The sequence below is a fragment of the Pseudophryne corroboree genome, chromosome 6, assembly GCF_028390025.1.
Source record: "Pseudophryne corroboree isolate aPseCor3 chromosome 6, aPseCor3.hap2, whole genome shotgun sequence".
NCBI classification, from domain to species: domain Eukaryota; kingdom Metazoa; phylum Chordata; class Amphibia; order Anura; family Myobatrachidae; genus Pseudophryne; species Pseudophryne corroboree.
The window spans coordinates 119539502-119559655 of NC_086449.1; the positions used below are offsets into that span (position 1 = coordinate 119539502).

The 20154-nt window shown below is 48.5% G+C and overlaps 1 protein-coding gene across 4 annotated transcripts in view; it reads right to left on the reverse strand.

Annotated features, from left to right (window-relative positions):
• Window positions 1-20154, reverse strand: part of LOC134936628 (inositol polyphosphate-5-phosphatase A-like) — a 157303-nt gene that overhangs the window by 86844 nt on the left and 50305 nt on the right. For all 4 annotated transcript variants that reach the window (XM_063931763.1, XM_063931761.1, XM_063931760.1 and 1 more), the window contains 2 exons: window positions 4314-4355; window positions 4134-4234 (listed from right to left, as the gene is read on the reverse strand). In XM_063931763.1, the coding sequence (XP_063787833.1) occupies window positions 4134-4234; window positions 4314-4355 (143 nt within the window). The remainder of the gene's footprint in view (window positions 1-4133; window positions 4235-4313; window positions 4356-20154) is intronic.

The window sequence follows — 20154 nt, forward strand, 5'->3', positions numbered from 1 at the left end:
TCGCTTAATAGCAACCACTAGGTCAGGGGACATCAACTTGAGTTGTAGATTCCTCGTCAGAAGCAGTTGTATCAGTGTCTGACGGGTCAGTGTACTCCCCATCCTCATCAGAAGAATCTTCAGAGATATTAGTGGATTGTGAGGAAGTGGCCCGCTTAGATGACCGCTTGACACCAGAGTGACGTGGGGTAGGTTTACGTCTAACCAAAGATTGATTCAATTGCTGCAACTGGGTAAACAAATTATCCGCCCAAGGCAGATTTACCATAGGAACAATATGTGGCTGCAATGGCACAGTAGATCCCATAGGGGGCATCAGGCGTGTCACAAGCCTATTGAGCAGAGATGAGAACGCCGCCCAAGGTGGCTCCTGATTGTTTACAGGAGCTGCGGACTGACTGGGAGATGTATGGCACATATTACACAGACCATCATACAAAGCTTCCCCCTCAGGCAAATCCCTGGCGCATGCGCTGCATGATACAGGAGCGTCTGTGGATTTCCCGCCCTTTGTGTTAGACATTTTAGTGAATGTAACCGCAGAGCGTATGAGTACGATACAGCCAGACAGAGAACACTACCTGCGAATAAATCCCCTAGTATGTGACAGCATACACAGTACACAACACCAGCTTCTTAATCCGGTACTATGTGACTGCGTACACAGTACCCAACACCAGCTAATAAATCCGGTAGTATGTGACTGAGTACACAATTGAATACACTTGACGGTAAATATTGTGCAGCACTATATATGAGACCCTGACACACCTAGTTCCTTAGGGCACAGAATACAGTGATAGATATAGCTGTGATACACTGAAAGTGAAATGCACACAGCAGATACAGGCACACACAGGCACAGTGACAATGCAGATAATTATTTTAGTAAGACAATAAAACTGCACTGGACTAGTATATGTGTATATACAACAATGCGCGGTGCGAGACCGGATGTATATATCAGAATACTCGTACAATATATTCTGGCAAGGGTACACTTTTCTTAACTAACGCTGTCTTAATATTGACATGTAGAATACTTAAGTGTCTAAAATCACGGCGCTGATGTACAGGCGGATAGACCTTGCCCTGCAGTCCCGGAGACCAGTCGCAGCTAATCCTAAAAGATTGCGCCCAGCGTCTCAGTCAGGGAGTGAGGGAGAGTGTGAGGCAGCTCCAGGGCGGGAACACCAGCAGTAGATGGCACCCGGAGCTGGGGGAGGGGCTACAGGTCAAGCGCCTTCTCCCCTATACTGGTCCTCACCACCTGGTACTATGGAGTCTTAATAAAGTGGATATTAATATATCCGATCTGTACTCCTATGCCCTGGGGGATATAGTGGGGTCCCTGCTCTGTTACAGTGTCCAGGCCAGCGTCGCAGTCCGTCTCCTTAGACTGCGACCAGAACGCGATTTAATGGTGGATCCCGCCTAGGGGACCCTCTTACCTCCTCCCTTCTGTAGCAGCCATGCAAACCAGGAGAGTGTCTGCGACCGTGTGCCTAAACCCGGAACGTCTCCCCCGCAAGTACCCGGGAACAGAGCCAGCGGGAGTATGCAACGCCGCTTGGGAGGTGACGGAGAGGCAGCACAAAATGTCACCCTGACATATTAGTGCTGCGTCCCCTGAAGTCTTTTAAAAGCTTTTTCAGGGCTGCCCAGTGCAGCCCCCTGTTAAGTGACCTGCTTCTGCAGGCACCAACTCGAAACTGAGCTCACAGTGCCTGGAGGCGGGGTTATAGAGGAGGCCCCAATGCATAGGAGGCCCCAATGTATAAAGCTTTAGCCTGTTGGTGTCTGAATCAAGAACCACCTCTACACCCCGATGTTTTCCCCGTGGAAACCAATGTACCCCGCTGCAGAAAACTGAATTGCCTGAGCCGGGAGGCGGGGATATAGGGGGCTGGCCCATTGCATCGTGGGAGTCTAAAAAGCTTAACTGTTTGAAACCCGTTCTGCTGTCACTACCTTATATCCCAACGTAGATCCTGTGGAGAAATAGCACTGGTCCTACAAAAATAATAGCGGGACTCTGATTGGTAGTTATTGATAACACACTCTGTTTCCTATTGAAAAGGTTTAAAAACTATCCCTCACAATCACTGTATCATGTGCTGGAAACATAGGGCCTGATTCAGAAATGTACGCAAAGCCATAATTTATAGCGTTCAGTGATTAATGGCCATCTGGGCATGCGCCATGGTCACACTGAGAACATGCCAAGGTACCTTAGCTATGCTGCTTGCAATGAGGTTGTTTTTGCATCGTGACTGATGGTCTCAGTCTGCATCTGCGATCGCATATGCAGGGAACATGGGGGGTCATTCTGAACCGCTCGCACGCAGCGGTTGTTCGCTGCGGTGCGAACGGGTCAGAACTGTGCATGCGCAGCGTGCGCATTGCACACGCGCGCCGTTTCCCGGCGACAGACGTCGCCAGGCAATGGAGTGCCTAGCGAGAAGAAAAGACGCAGCGCTGGCCGGAAGAAGATTGACAGCGGAGAGGCGGTCCAGGGTGGATACTCACCGTTTCCAGACATTTTCGGGGAGAGGTAAGAACAACGCAGGCGTGTCCAGGCGAACGAATGGCTGACGTCAGGACCGGGACCTTCATCGCTGGATTCGTCGCACTGGATAAGTAGCTGTAGGGCTGGTCTTGTTTTGCAGGAAAATTTTTAAGCATAGCAGGGCTGCACAAGTGATCGCAGCCGTGCTATGCTAAAATACACTCCCCCATAGGCGGGGATTAGTTGATCACAGCAGCAGCAAAAAGTTGCTGGCTGCGATCAACTCAGAATCACCCCCAAGGTGTTAGCGTCTCAGATCCCGCTGCCATAAGGTTACTCGGATGGTCGATTATTGAAGCATCTACGCCCACCACTCTACACAGTTCCTTGGATCTGCAAAGCTGCCGGTGGGCTTATCAGTACGTTTCCAGGCAGCGGCAGAATATATCTTCGCACAGCCACGGCATATAAATTTACAGCGGCAATGCTTTAGCGTGCATCTCTGGATCAGGTCCAGAATCTGTTACTCTGCCACAACTTTGTGCGGAACCCCGAAAATTCACATACCTGCCAACTGTGCCACATATACCAGGATAGCCTTGACTTCAGTGACAGAAAGAGGCGTGACTTGTGGGAACAGGATGGAGCCTTGCCTTCATATGGGTGTAATTTGCATAAAAATGGGAGCGGCCTAGTTAGTCTTTTATTTCTAGGTGGGAATACAGACAGCTACTGTATGTACTTATGTCAACAGGGAAAACAACAGGCTCTGTGATAACTAATATGTGATTATACAGCAGCGTTACAGCTTGGGGGTAACATAGAAACATAGAATTTGTCGGCAGATAAGAACCACTTGGCCCATCTAGTCTGCCCCTTTTTTTTTTTTTTATCTCTAACCTTAATTGATCCTTATTTCTTTGTAAGGATATCCTTATGTCTATCCCATGCATGTTTAAATTGCTCTACTGTCTTAGCCTCTACCACCTCCGATGGGAGGCTATTCCACTTGTCCACTACCCTTTCTGTGAAGTAATTTTTCCACAAATTTCCCCTGAACCTCCCCCCTCCAGTCTCAGTGCATGTCCTCGTGTCCTATTGCTTCTCTTCATTTGGAGAATGTTTCCCTCCTGGACTTTGTTAAAACCCTTGATATATTTGAAAGTTTCTATCATGTCCCCCCTTTCCCTTCTCTGCTCCAAACTATACATATTGAGATTTTTTAGTCTTTCTGGGTATGTTTTGTGATGTAGGCCATGCACCATTTTAGTTGCCCTTCTTTGTACAGTTTCTAATGTATTAATATCCTTTTGAAGATATGGGTAGGGACAATAGAAAATATTTCTGTGCTCTTTTTATATGTTATTCCCATTTTTAAGAAGCCTTAGATGCCATAATTAAGACCACCAAACATGTACCTATCCACAGCCAGTAAGAGAGTGCATGGTCCCCTATACATCAGCTCAATTACAGTGGTCTGTTCCTAGCAGACTTAATCATTGGGGAGTTTTCAGACAATCCTTTAAGTATCTGTAATCTGCTAACAATAGTGGAACTATCTTATAGCCCATACAATACATTGGATTTAGATGTTCTTCTATAAATAGGGACCGCTAGTGGCTACCTGATCAAGTGTTCCGCAGAGCCCATGTTCTCCTGGTAGTTTTTGCCCCCAAATTCCTGCAGATGAAGAGCGATGAAGGCCGGCTGGTGGTCCTGCACCGTCTGATTGACAGAGAAGGCAGATACAGGTGAGGATGGAGAAAGTGGCATGTATATAGCACACTATGGTGTTTGGTATTACCTTATGGAATTCTTGAAGCCAGTTCTTCTCAATCTCTCCAGGCTGTTAGTATGAAAGAAACAAAACCTCAGATATGGAAATGTAATGGATGTGATCAACGTTGGCACACAAAGGCTAGATGACATTATGCTTTGTAAAGTGAGAGTCACCTTGCCTCATAGTGAGACATAAGTATGCTTACAGGACAAAGGACAATGACCAGGAGTGAAGATCGAGACAAACTCAGCCACCATTCCTAATTTACAAGGTGGAGGCATACGCAACACCACAGACAGATTCCCAAACCTGATGGTTAACTATTTATCCCTGTAATAATTATGAGTGTTTGATCGATTAAGGTCCCCAGAAACCTACACGGGGCCATGTAGCAGTGACTGGTAAAAAGCCTGTACTCATGGGACATCAGAGCTTGGGATAGTCTGCGCATTGTACTCTATCTTAAAGGTTGATGAAGGATTGGTTTCCTGCATCAGCAACAGCACCGTGACCAGACGCAAGGAAGAATTAGAACAAACACAACAGGACTCTAGATTACTTTTTCATTAAAAATAGGGAATTACTGAAGCGCCTGTGTCTTTTTATAATAGTAATCCCTTTTGGGTAAAAAAAATAGAATAGAATGTGGTGAAAGTCCCACATTCGCCCCTATACAAGGAACTGTGCTGCGCCTTCACAGGAAACATAAAAAAAGTACAAATACTGTAGCAGCGCTCATGGGATAAAAAAAAAACGCACATACAACAATAATGTCAAAAGAGCCGGAGATGAAAAGAAATTCTATAAAATACATTTAATATGCATATATTAAAAAACACACATGATTTTAGCATCTATAAAGAATACACATTTGTATATAAAAATAATGACGAAAAAGGAGATTTATGGTAAGACTTACCATTGTTAAATCTTTCTGCGAGGTACACTGGTTTCCACAGGGAATAACATTGGGGTATAGAGTTGGATCTTGAACCGAGGCACAAACAGGCTAAGCTTTGACTGTTCCCAGGATGCACTGCACCACCTCATAGCCCCGCCTCCGGGCACTGGAGCTCAGTTTTGTTAACCAGTCCAATGCAGTAGCAGTTAAGAGAGACGGTAGGTGTTATCCACATAGAACCACATTCTCACGACAGGAGAAGGGACTAGCGGCTAATGCCATACAAACCCAAAGAAGCTAAGTGCGTCAGGGTGGGCGCCCTGTGGAAACCAGTGAACCTTGCAGAAAGAGATTTAACAATGGTAAGTCTACCATAAATCTCCTTTTCTGCAGCAGAGTACACTGGTATTCCACAGGGAATAACATCGGGGATGTCCTAAAGCAGTTCCTCAAGGGAGGGGACGCACAGTAGCGGGCACAAGAACCCGGCGTCCAAAGGAAGCATCCTGGAGGCAGAAGTATCAAAGGAATAGAACCTAATGAACGTGTTCATGGAAGACCATGTAGCCGCCTTGCACAATTGTTCTGCGGATGCGCCACGGCAGGCCGCCCAAGAAGGTCCAACAGACCGAGTAGAATGGGCCTTGATAGAAGCAGGACCTGGGAGTCCTGCCTGTGCATAAGCTTGTGCAATCACCATTCTAATCCATCTGGCCAAGGTTTGCTTATTTGCAGGCGAGCCACGTTTTGTGAAAACCAAAAAGTACAAAAAAGGGGATCTGACCTCCAGATAGAGGCAGTCCATTCCACATTTATTATTTATTTATTTATTAACAGTTTCTTATATAGCGCAGCATATTCCGTTGCGCTTTACAATTAGAACAACAGTAATAGAACAAAACTGGGTAAAAACAGACAGACAGAGGTAGGAAGGCCCTGCTCGCAAGCTTACAATCTATAGGGAAATAAATACGGAGAGCCCTAACCACATCCAAAGATCGCTCTTTCGAGGACAAACCAGAAGAGATGAAGGCCGGAACCACAATCTCCTGGTTAAGGCGAAAAGATGATACCACCTTAGGCAAATAACCTGGGCGAGTTCGAAGAACTGCCCGGTCATGGTGAAAAATCAGAAAGGGTGGACGACAGGACAAAGCACCTAAGGAGGCTGAATCCGTAAAACACCGAGTGAAAGTGTGACCGTCAAGAAGAGACGCAATTTTCCTCTGATACCACACCGACAAGGCAGATATATGGACCTTGAGGGAGGCCAGACGAAGGCCTAAGTCTAGTTGTAGAAAAGCCAAAAGCCTGGAAGTCCTGAAAGTATATGCATCATAATCTTAGCAGCACACCAGGTGAAGTAAGAATTCCAGACCCTGTTAATAAATCCGAGCTGAATTTCAACATACAGTAGTTTGAATGACCGCCTCAGAGAATCCTGATTGTACTTGAACAGAAGTCTGATTATACTTGAACAGGCCTGTTCTGTACCAGAGGCAGAACATCGAACACTGCCCGCAATTCAAGAATGTTTATCGGGAGGAGAGATTCCTCCTTGGTCCATCGACCCTGGAGTGAGTGTTGCGCCAACACTGCACCCCAACCCCGCAGACTGGCGTCCATAGTCAGTAGGACCCAGTTCGAGATCCAGAAGGGACGGCCCCTGCTTAACTGTCTGTCCTGAAGCCACCAGCTCAGTAACCGACGTACCGCTGGATTTAAGGAAATCATTTGAGACCTAATCTGATGGGACAATCCGTCCCACCTGGCAAGGATTAACCTCTGCAGAGGGCGGGAATGAAAGTGAGCGTACTCTACCATGTCGAAAGCCGACACCATGAGGCCTAGTAGTTGCGTTGCCGAGTGTAACGACACTCTCGGGCGAGAGAGGAAGTATCTGATCTTGTCCTGAAGTTTCAGGACCTTCTCCGGAGACAGAAACAGTCTCTGGCTGTGTGTGTCCAGCAGTGCCCTCAGGTGCACCATGCTTCGAGCAGGTACCAGCGAGGACTTCTTTCAGTTGATGAGCCACCCGTGGGCTTGTAGGAATTGGACCGACATTTCCAGTTGACTGAGGAGGACATCTTGGGAGTTCGCCAGAATCAGCAAGTCGTCCAGATACGGCAGGATCCTGATTCCCTGATGATAGAGGAAAGCCGTCATCACGGCCTTGGTGATAATCCGAGGGGCCATGGCCAGTCCAAATGGCAGAGTCTGGAATTGAAAATGAAGGTTGCCAATAGCAAACTGCAGATATTGCTGATGCGAAATGGCAATAGGTATGTGGAGGTAAGCATCCTGTATATCCAGGGATACCGTATAGTCCTCGGGTTCCATGGCCAGCACAATAGAGTGCAGGGTTTCCATACGGAATTTGGACACTCTCACAAACTCGTTCAATGATTTGAGGTTGAGAATAGGCCGGAAAGACCCATTTGGTTTCGGAACTAGAGACAGGGTCGAATAGTAGCCCCTGGCTCTCTGGGACAGAGGTACCGGCACTACCACTCCTGTTTCCAGGAGGGATTGTACAAACAGGTGTAGAGCTTGCGCTTTCAGCGGATCCGAGGGGGTAACCGTTGGACAGAACTGTAAAGGGGGACGTCTCTTGAATGAGATTGCGTACCCATGAGAGACAACTTCCCGATTCCAGGCGTCTTTAACCAGGCCTGGGCGAACTGCAGAATTCGGCCTACCACCCTGGGGTCCCCCAGGGGGAGGCCGGCCCCTTCATGCAGCAGGCTTGTCTTGTTTGGAAGCAGGCTGACGGGCGGCCCTGGATTGTTTAGATTTGGGCTTAGTGGTTTTCGAAGTACGAGCCTGTCTCGGGTACGCCTGACCTTTTACTTTACCTGGAGGTCGAAAGGAACAAAAAGTTGTACTCTTAGCCTTCGAAGCAGAAGGATTAGTACTAGGGAGAAAAGCAGTATTGGCTATTGCCAAGTCAGCCACAATCTTGTACAGATCCTCCCCAAATAGTATGTCTCCCTTAAAAAGAAGCACCTCCAAGGTCTTTTTGGAGTCCAGGTCCACTTTCCAGGACCTCAACCACAGAATCCGGTGAGCCAGGATAGACGTAGAAGACGCCTTGACCACCATGACCCCTGCATCAGAGGCCGCCTCCTGAATATAGTGAGAGGCTGTGGTAATATTAGACTGATATTGTCTGGCAGTGTCAGAAAAATCCTGAGGCAGCTCATCCTTAATTGCCTGAACCCATGCTGACAGGCAGAGTAGATGACACCACAAGACGGGCGACATGAGAGTGCATCGGCGGTGGAGTTTTCCACTTGTTACTCAACTCCGCAGGGATAGGATAATGAGCTAGCATCTTTTTAGGCAGGGAAAATTTATTTCCTGGAGATGACCAGGATTCCTGACGTATGTCAATTAAAAGGTCAGAATGTGTAAAAAAAACTTTAGCAGCCCAAGAGGGCTTTCTTAGACGTAGCAGGGGGCTCAATCTCATCATCAATTTGGAGAATCAGCTTGATAGCCTCCACTAGGTCAGGAACATCAACCTGGGTTGTAGATTCCTCATCAGAAGCAACTGTATCAGTGTCTGACGGATCAGTATATTCCCCATCCTCGTCGGAAGAATTATCCGAAATATTAGTGGATTGTGAGGAAGAAATGGCCCGCTTAAATGACCCCTTGGCTCCAGAAGGGCGTGGGGTAGACTTTTGGCTAACTAAAATAAGATTTTACTTACCGATAAATCTATTTCTCATAGTCCGTAGTGGATGCTGGGGACTCCGTCAGGACCATGGGGACTAGCGGCTCCGCAGGAGACAGGGCACAAAAATAAAGCTTTAGGATCAGGTGGTGTGCACTGGCTCCTCCCCCTATGACCCTCCTCCAAGCCTCAGTTAGGATACTGTGCCCGGACGAGCGTACACAATAAGGAAGGATTTTGAATCCCGGGTAAGACTCATACCAGCCACACCAATCACACCGTACAACTGGTGATCTGAACCCAGTTAACAGTATGACAACGTAGGAGCCTCTGAACAGACGGCCCACAACAATAACAACCCGATTTTTTTGTAACAATAACTATGTACAAGTATTGCAGACAATCCGCACTTGGGATGGGCGCCCAGCATCCACTACGGACTACGAGAAATAGATTTATCGGTAAGTAAAATCTTATTTTCTCTAACGTCCTAGTGGATGCTGGGGACTCCGTCAGGACCATGGGGATTATACCAAAGCTCCCAAACGGGCGGGAGAGTGCGGATGACTCTGCAGCACCGAATGAGAGAACTCCAGGTCCTCTTTAGCCAGGGTATCAAATTTGTAGAATTTTACAAACGTGTTCTCCCCCCGACCACGTAGTTGCTCGGCAGAGTTGTAATGCCGAGACCCCTCGGGCAGCCGCCCAGGATGAGCCCACCTTCCTTGTGGAATGGGCATTTACATATTTTGGCTGTGGCAGGCCTGCCACATAATGTGCAAGCTGAATTGTACTACACATCCAACTAGCAATCGTCTGCTTAGAAGCAAGAGCACCCAGTTTGTTGGGTGCATACAGGATAACAGCAAGTCAGTTTTCCTGACTCCAGCCGTCCTGGAAACCGATATTTTCAGGGCCCTGACAACATCTAGCAACTTGGAGTCCTCCAAGTCCCTAGTAGCCGCAGGTACCACAATAAGCTGGTTCAGGTGAAACGCTGACACCACCTTAGGGAGAAACTGGGGACGAGTCCGCAGCTCTGCCCTGTCCGAATGGACAATCAGATATGGGCTTTTGTGAGACAAAGCCGCCAATTCTGACACTCGCCTGGCCGAGGCCAGGGCCAACATCATGGTCACTTTCCATGTGAGATATTTCAAATCCACAGATTTGAGCGGTTTAAACCAATGTGATTTGAGGAATCCCAGCACTACATTGAGATCCCACAGTGCCACTGGAGGCACAAAAGGGGGTTGTATATGCAGTACTCCCTTGACAAACTTCTGGACTTCAGGAACTGAAGCCAATTCTTTCTGGAAGAAAATCGAAAGGGCCGAAATTTGAACCTTAATGGACCCCAATCTGAGGCCCATAGACACTCCTGTTTGCAGGAAATGCAGGAATCGACCGAGTTGAAATTTCTTCGTGGAGCCTTCCTGGCCTCACACCACGCAACATATTTTCGCCACATGTGGTGATAATGTTGTGCGGTCACGTCCTTCCTGGCTTTGACCATGGTAGGAAAGACCTCTTCCGGAATGCCTTTTTCCCTTAGGATCCGGCGTTCAACCGCCATGCCGTCAAACGCAGCCGCGGTAAGTCTTGGAACAGACATGGTACGTGCTGAAGCAAGTCCCTTCTTAGCGGCAGAGGTCATGAGTCCTCTGTGAGTATCTCTTGAAGTTCCGGGTACCAAGTCCTTCTTGGCCAATCCGGAGCCACGAGTACAGTTCTTACTCCTCTACGTCTTATAATTCTCAATACCTTGGGTATGAGAAGCAGAGGAGGAAACACATACACCGACTGGTACGCCCACGGTGTTACCAGAACGTCCACAGCTATTGCCTGAAAGTCTCTTGACCTGGCGCAATACCTGTCCAGTTTTTTGTTCAGGCTGGACGCCATCATGTACACCTTTGGTCTTTCCCAACGGTTCACAATCATGTGGAAAACTTCCCGATGAAGTCCCCACTCTCCCGGGTGGAGGTCGTGCCTGCTGAGGAAGTCTGCTTCCCAGTTGTCCACTCCCGGAATGAACACTGCTGACAGTGCTATCACATGATTTTCCGCCCAGCGAAAAATCCTTGCAGTTTTTGCCATTGCCCTCCTGCTTCTTGTGCCGCCCTGTCTGTTTACGTGGGCGACTGCCGTGATGTTGTCCCACTGGATCAATACCGGCTGACCTTGAAGCAGAGGTCTTGCTAAGCTTAGAGCATCATAAATTGCCCTTAGCTCCAGTATATTTATGTGGAGAAAAGTCTCCAGACTTGATCACACTCCCTGGAAATTTTTTCCCTGTGTGACTGCTCCCCAGCCGCTCAGGCTGGCCTCCGTGGTCACCAGCATCCAATCCTGAATGCCGAATCTGCGGCCCTCTAGAAGATGAGCACTCTGTAACCACCACAGGAGAGACACCCTTGTCCTTGGAGATAGGGTTATCCGCCGATGCATCTGAAGATGCGATCCGGACCATTTGTCCAGCAGATACCACTGAAAAGTTCTTGCGTGGAATCTGCCGAATGGAATCGCTTCGTAATAAGCCACCATTTTTCCCCGGACTCTTGTGCAATGATGCACTGACACTTTTCCTGGTTTTAGGAGGTTCCTGACTAGCTCGGATAACTCCCTGGCTTTCTCCTCCGGGAGAAACACCTTTTTCTGGACTGTGTCCAGAATCATCCCTAGGAACAGCAGACGTGTCGTCGGAAACAACTGCGGTTTTGGAATATTTAGAATCCACCCGTGCTGTCGTAGAACTACTTGAGATAGTGCTACTCCGACCTCCAACTGTTCTCTGGACCTTGCTTATCAGGAGGTCGTCCATTTTCTTTGAAGAAGAATCATCATTTCGGGCATTACCTTGGTAAAGACCCGGAGTGCCGTGGACAATCCAAACGGCAGCGTCTGAAACTGATAGTGACAGTTCTGTACCACGAACCTGAGATACCCTTGGTGAGAAGGGCAATTTTGGACATGGAGGTAAGCATCCCTGATGTCCCGGGACACCATATAGTCCCCTTCTTCCTGGTTCGCTATCACTGCTCTGAGTGACTCCATCTTGATTTGAACCTTTGTAAGTGTTCAAATATTTCAGATTTAGAATAGGTCTCACCGAGCCTTCTGGTTTCAGTACCACAATATAGTGTGGAATAATACCCCTTTCCTTGTTGTAGGGGGGGTACTTTGATTATCACCTGCTGGGAATACAGCTTGTGAATTGTTTCCAATACTGGCTCCCTGTCGGAGGGAGACGTTGGTAAAGCAGACTTCAGGAACCTGCGAGGGGAAACGTCTCGACTTTCCAATCTGTACCCCTGGGATACTACTTGTAGGATCCAGGGGTCCTGTACGGCTCCAGCGTCATGCTGAGAACTTGGCAGAAGCGGTGGAAGGCTTCTGTTCCTGGGAATGGGCTGCCTGCTGCAGTCTTCTTCCCTTTCCTCTATCCCTGGGCAGATATGCTTATGGGGACGAAAGGACTGAGGCTGAAAAGACGGTGTCTTTTTCTGCATAGATGTGACTTAGGGTAAAAACGGTGGATTTCCCAGCAGTTGCCGTGGCCACCAGGTCCGATGGACCGACCCCAAATAACTCCTCCCCTTTATACGGCAATACATCTTTGTGCCGTTTGGAATCTGCATCACCTGACCACTGTCGTGTCCATAAACATCTTTTGGCAGATATGGACATCGCACTTACTCTTGATGCCAGAGTGCAAATATCCCTCTGTGCATCTCGCATATATAGAAATGCATTCTTTAAATGCTCTATAGTAAATAAAATACTGTCCCTGTCAAGGGTATCAATATTTTCAGTCAGGGAATCCGACCAAGCCACCCCCGCGCTGCACATCCAGGCTGAGGCGATCGCTGGTCGCAGTATAACACCAGTATGTGTGTATATACTTTTTAGGATATTTTCCAGCCTCCTATCAGCTGGCTCCTTGAGGTCGGCCGTATCTGGAGACGGTACCGCCACTTGTTTTGATAAGCGTGTGAGCGCCTTATCCACCCTAAGGGGTGTTTCCCAACGCACCCTAACTTCTGGCGGGAAAGGGTATACCGCCAATAATTTTCTATCGGGGGAACCCCGCGCCTCATCACACACTTCATTTAATTTATCTGATTCAGGAAAAACTATAGGTAGTTTTTCCACACCCCACATAATACCCTTTTTTGTGGTACTTGTAGTATCAGAAATATGTAACACCTCCTTCATTGCCCTTAACAAGTAACGTGTGGCCCTAAAGGAAAATACGTTTGTTTTTTCACCGTCGACACTGGAGTCAGTGTCCGTGTCTGTGTCTGTGTCGACCGACTGAGGTAAAATGGGCATTATAACGTCCCTGACGGTGTTTTAGACGCCTGGACAGATACTAATATGTTTGCCGGCCGTCTCATGTCGTCAATCGACTTGCAGCGTGTTGACATTATCACGTAATTCCTTAAATAAGCCATCTATTCCGGTGTCGACTCCCTAGGGAGTGACATCACCATTACAGGCAATTTGCTCCGCCTCCCAACATCGTCCTCATACATGTCGACACACCCGTACCGACACACAGCACACACACAGGGAATGCTCTGATAGAGGACAGGACCCACTAGCCCTTTGGGGAGACAGAGGGAGAGTTTGCCAGCACACACCAAAAACGCTATAATTATACAGGGACAACCTTTATATAAGTGCTTTTCCCTTATAGCATTTTAATATATGTAGTCATATCGCCAAATCAGTGCCCCCCCTCTCTGTTTTAACCCTGTTTATGTAGTGCAGTGCAGGGGAGAGCCTGGGAGCCTTCCCACCAGCATTTCTGTGAGGGAAAATGGCGCTGTGTGCTGAGGAGAATAGGCCCCGCCCCCTTTTCGGCGGGCTTCTTCTCCCGTTTTTCTGAGACCTGGCAGGGGTTAAATACATCCATATAGCCCCCAGGGGCTATATGTGATGTATTTTTAGCCATAAAAAAGGTATTAAACATTGCTGCCCAGGGCGCCCCCCCAGCGTCCTGCACCCTCCGTGACCGCTGTGTGAAGTGTGCTGACAACAATGGCGCACAGCTGCAGTGCTGTGCGCTACCTCAGGAAGACTGAAAAGTCTTCTGCCGCCTGCTTCTGGACCTCTTCCATCTTCGGCATCTGCAAGGGGGGTCGGCGGCGCGGCTCCGGGACGAACCCCAGGGTGAGACCTGTGTTCCGACTCCCTCTGGAGCTAATGGTGTCCAGTAGCCTAAGAAGCCAATCCATCCTGCACGCAGGTGAGTTCACTTCTCTCCCCTAAGTCCCTCGATGCAGTGAGCCTGTTGCCAGCAGGACTCACTGAAAATAAAAAACCTAAAAACTTTTTCTAAGCAGCTCTTTAGGAGAGCCACCTAGATTGCACCCTGCTCGGACGGGCACAAAAACCTAACTGAGGCTTGGAGGAGGGTCATAGGGGGAGGAGCCAGTGCACACCACCTGATCCTAAAGTTTTATTTTTGTGCCCTGTCTCCTGCGGAGCCGCTAGTCCCCATGGTCCTGACGGAGTCCCCAGCATCCACTAGGATGTTAGAGAAAGATTGATCTAATTGTTGTAACTGGGTAGATAGAGTATCCGCCCATGGTTGATTAACTACAGGGACAATATGTGGCTGTAATGGCACAGGAGGTCCCACAGGGGGCGTAAGACGTGTTACAAGCATAGTCAGCATATTTGAAAATGCTTCCCAAGGTGGGTCCTGATTGGCCACAGGTGCTGCAGGTGGACTGGGAGATTTATGGCACCCAGCGCCTGAACCAGTAGCTAACACTTCCCCCACTGGTAAATCCATCACGACAGCACTGCATGATGCAGGAGCGTCTGCGAATGTCCCGCCATGTGTAGCAGACATTATAAGGGATGTAGCCTTAGGGCATAACAGTACAATATAGCCAGACAAACACAATATCAGCAAATAATGCCCTGTTATGTGACAGTAAACACAGAGCACAAACAGAGGATTTAAGCGGTGTGGGGTGACTGAAAAACACAGTGAAAAATACAAAACAGTATACCCTGTGTAGCACTATATATTATATGAGACCCTGATGCACCTATCCCCCAGGGTACAGAATATAGTGATAGCAATACATGTGATACAGAAGAATGGAATCCACACAGCAGCTACAGGCACACTCAGTCACAGGTACAATGCAGGAATTAATAAGATTTTAAACCGGTAAATCTTTTTCTCGTAGTCCGTAGAGGATGCTGGGGACTCCGTAAGGACCATGGAGAATAGACGGGCTCCACAGGAGACATGGGCACTAAAAAGAACTTTAGGTATGGGTGTGCACTGGCTCCTCCCTCTATGCCCCTCCTCCAGACCTCAGTTAGAGAAACTGTGCCCAGAGGAGACGGACAGTACGAGGAAAGGATTTTGTAAATCCAAGGGCAAGATTCATACCAGCCACACCATTCACACCGTAAAACATGGGAGATACGAACCAGTCAACAGTATGAAACAAAACCAGTATCAGTCCAAAACTGATCCAATTGAAAAATATAACCCTTATGTAAGCAACAACTATATACAAGTCTTGCAGGATGTTGTCCGCACTGGGACGGGCGCCCAGCATCCTCTACAGACTACGAGAAAAAGATTTACCGGTAGGTTTAAAATCTTATTTTCTCTTACGTCCTAGAGGATGCTGGGGACTCCATAAGGAACATGGGGATTATACCACAGCTCCCAAACGGGCGGGAGAGTGCGGATGACTCTGCAGCTCCGAATGAGCAAACATTAGGTCCTCATCAGCCAGGGTATCAAACTTGTAGAATTTTGCAAAAGTGTTTGAACCCGACCAAGTTGCTGCACGGCAAAGTTGTAATGCCGAGACGCCCCAGGCAGCCGCCCAAGAAGAGCCCACCTTCCTAGTAGAAGGGGCCTTAACCGAATTCGGTAACGGCAATCCAGCCGTAGAATGAGCCTGCTGAATCGTGTTACAGATCCAGCGAGCAATAGACTGCTTAGACGCAGGAGCGCCAACCTTGTTGGCTGCATACAGGATAAACAGAGCCTCTGTTTTCCTAACCCGAGCCGTTCTGGCCACATAAATTTTCAATGCCCTGACCACATCCAGGAACTCGGAATCCTTCACGTCCCTTGTAGCCACAGGCACCACAATAGGTTGGTTCATATGAAAAGAAGAAACCTCCTTAGGCAAAAATTGAGGACGAGTCCGCAACTCAGCTCTATCCACATGGAAAATCAGATAAGGGCTTTTGTGAGACAAAGCCGCCAACTCCGACACTCGCCTCGCCGAAGCCAAGGCCAATAACATGACCACTTTCCAAGTGAGATACTTCAACTCAACTGTTTGAAGCGGTTCAAACCAGCGAGACTTAAGAAACTGTAACACCACGTAAAGGTCCCATGGTGCCACCGGAGGCACAAAAGGAGGCTGGATATGCAGCACCCCCCTTCACGAAAGTCTGGACTTCCGGAAGAGAGCCAATTCTTTTTGAAAGAAAATGGATAGGGACGAAATCTGAACCTTAATGGAGCCTAACTTTAGGCCCAAATTCACTCCAGTTTGCAGGAAGTGGAGAAAAAGGCCCAGATGGAATTCTTCCGGAGGAGCAGTCTTGGCTTCACACCAAGACACATACTTCCTCCAGATACGGTGATAATGTTTCGATGTCACCTCCTTCCTAGCCTTAATCAGCGTAGGAATGACCTCCTCCGGAATGCCCTTCTCCGCTAGGATCCTGCGTTCAACTGCCATGCCGTCAAACGCAGTCGCGGTAAATCCTGGAACAAACAGGGCCCTTGTAACAGGTCTTCCCTGAGAGGAAGAGGCCACGGATCTTCTGTGAGCATTTCCTGCAGATCCGGATACCAGGCCCTTCGAGGCCATTCTGGAACAATGAGAATTGCCTGAACCCCTCTTCGTCTTATGATTCTCAGTATTTTTGAGATGAGAGGAAAAGGAGGGAACACATAGACCGACTGAAACACCCACGGTGTCACCAGTGCATCCACTGCGACCGCCTGACGGTCCCTTGACCTGGCGCAATATCTCGGAAGTTTCTTGTTGAAACGTGAAGCCATCATGTCTATTTGAGGCAGTCCCCACTGACTTGCAATCTCTGCGAAGACTTCCTGATGAAGTCTCCACTCTCCTGGATGCAGATCGTGTCTGCTGAGGAAGTCTGCTTCCCAGTTGTCCACTCCCGGAATGAAGACTGCTGTCAGAGCGCTCACATGACTCTACGTCCATCGAAGAATCTTTGAGGCTTCTGCCATTGACACTCTGCTCCTTGTGCCGCCTTGGCGGTTTACATGAGCCACTGCTGTGATGTTGTCTGACTGAATCAGAACAGGTAGACCTTGAAGTAAGGTCTGCGCCTGATGAAGGCCGTTGCATATGGCCCTTAATTCCAGAATGTTGATGTGTAGACAAGCCTCCTGGCTTGACCACAGACCTTGGAAGTTTCTTCCCTGCGTGACTGCTCCCCATCCTCGGAGGCTCGCGTCCGTGGTCACCAGAACCCAGTCCTGGATGCCGAACCTGCGACCCTCTAGAAGGTGAGTACTCTGCAGCCACCACAGGAGAGACACCCTGGCCCTGGGGGACAGGCGGATCATCTGATGAATCTGTAGATGTGACCCGGACCACTTGTCCAGAAGGACAACTTGACCACTTGTCCAGACTTTCCCACTGAAAAGTCCTGGCATGGAACCTGCCGAATGGAATGGCCTCGTAAGACGCCACCATTTTTCCCAGCACTCGAGTGCAGTGATGTACCAACACCCTGTCTGGCTTCAACAGGTCCTTGACCAAGCTCTGAAGTTCCTGGGCCTTTTCTTTTGGAAGAAAAACCCTCTTTTGTTCCGTGTCCAGAATCATGCCTAAGAAAGGCAATCGGGTCGTTGGAACTAACTGTGACTTTGGTAGGTTTAGGATCCAACCGTGTTGTTGCAACACCCTCAGGGAGAGTGATACGCTGTCCATCAATCGTTCTCTCGATCTCGCTTTTATCAGGAGATCGTCCAAGTATGGGATAATTGTGACACCCTGCTTGCGCAGGAGCACCATCATCTCTGCTATTAATTTGGTAAAAATCCTCGGCGCCGTGGAAAGCCCAAACGGCAACGTCTGAAATTGGTAATGACAATCCTGCACCACAAATCTCAGGAACGCCTGATGAGGTTGATAAATGGGGACATGAAGGTATGCATCCTTTATGTCCAGGGACACCATATAATCTCCCCCTTCCAGACTTGCGATAACCGCTCTGAGCGATTCCATCTTGAACTTGAACCTCTTCAAGTACAGGTTTAAGGATTTTAAATTCAGAATGGGTTTGACCGAACCGTCTGGTTTCGGGACCACAAACAGGGTTGAGTAATAGCCCATCCCCTGCTGAAGCGGGGGAACTTTGACCACCACTTGTTGAAGGCACAACTTTTAAATTGCTGCCAGAACTACCTCCCTCTCTGGGGAAGAAGTCGGCAGTGCCGATTTGAAAAACCGGCGAGGAGGCACCTCTTCGAATTCCAGCTTGTACCCCTGGGAAACAATGTCTATTGCCCAGGGATCCACCTGAGAGTGAACCCAGACCTGGCTGAACAGACGAAGACGTGCCCTCACAGGAGCGGCCTCCTCCCGCGGAGCCCCAGCGTCATGCGGTGGATTTAGTAGAAGCCGGGGAGGACCTTTGTTCCTGGGAACTGGCTGTAGTTGGCAGCTTTTTCCCCTTGCCCTTACCTCTGGCAAGAAAGGAAGATCCCTGAGCTCTCTTGGATTTATGCGACCGAAAGGACTGCATCTGATAATGTGGCGCTTTCTTAGGCTGTGAGGAAACATAAGGTAAAAAAGTTGATTTACCTGCAGTAGCCGTGGAAACCAGGTCTGCGAGACCTTCCCCAAACAATTCCTCACCCTTGTAAGGTAAAACCTCCATATGCCGTTTTGAATCGGCATCACCCGTCCACTGTCGGGTCCACAGTGCTCGCCTGGCAGAAATCGCCATAGCATTCGCTCTGGACCACAGTATGCCTACATCTCTCTGAGCCTCTCTCATATAAAGGACCGCATCCTTAATATGGCCCAGGGTCAATAAAATAGTTTCCTTATCCATTGTATCCATATCAGTAGATAAGGTATCGGTCCACGCTATAACAGCGCTACAAACCCAGGCCGACGCTATTGCCGGTCTGAGTAAGGTACCGGTATGAGTGTAAATTGACTTCAAGGTAGTTTCCTGCTTGCGATCCGCAGGATCCCTGAGGGCAGTGGTATCCTGAGACGGCAGCGCCACCTTTTTGGAAAGGCACGTCAACGCCTTGTCCACCCTTGGGGAGGATTCCCACCGTATCCTGTCCTTGATCGGGAAAGGATATGCCATTAGAATCCTTTTGGGAATCTGCAGTTTCTTGTCTGGAGTTTCCCAAGCGCTTTCAAATAACTCATTTAATTCAAAAGAAGGTGGAAAAGTAACCTCAGGCTTCTTTTCTTTAAACATGTGGATTTTTGGATTAGGCACCGCGAGGTCATCTATAATATGCAGCACATCCTTTATAGCAATAATCATATAATGAATACTCTTTGCCAATTTTGTCTGCAACCTCGCATCATCATAATCGATACTGGATTCAGAATCTGTGTCGATATCAATGTCAACTACCAGAGAAAGTGGGCGTTTTTGAGACCCCGAAGGCCCCTGTGACATAGGGAAAGGCAGGATATGACTCTCTGTACTGTCCCTGGACTCTGCTTTGTCCAAACGTTTGTGCAATAAATTCACATTTGCATTTAAAATATTCTACATTTCCATCCAGTCATGTGTCGGCGTTGCCGACAAAGACACCACACTCATGCGCTCCACCTCATCCCTAGGAGTGCCTTCCGCTTCAGACATGCCGACACGCACGTACTGACACACCACACACTCAGGGAAGACTGTATCTGGAGACAATTTCCCCACAAGGCCCTTTGGAGAGACAGAGAGAGAGTATGCCAGCACACACCCAGCGCCAATGACCCTGGACAAAAAAATTACCCAGATATAGCGCTATTTGTATATTCACTGCGCCAAATTATGTGCCCCCCCCCCCCCCCCCCCCTTCTTTAAAACCCTCTGTCACTGGTGATCAGCAGGTGAGAGTCCGGGGAGCCAGCTTCTCAGCGTGTGCTTGTGGAGAAAATGACGCTGGTGAGTGCTGAGGGAGAAGCCCCGCCCCCCAGCTTCGTTCCCGCTCTTTGAACAAACTGGCGGGGATACCAAAACACACAAATAAGTGTATATTTACTTACAGCCAGTCC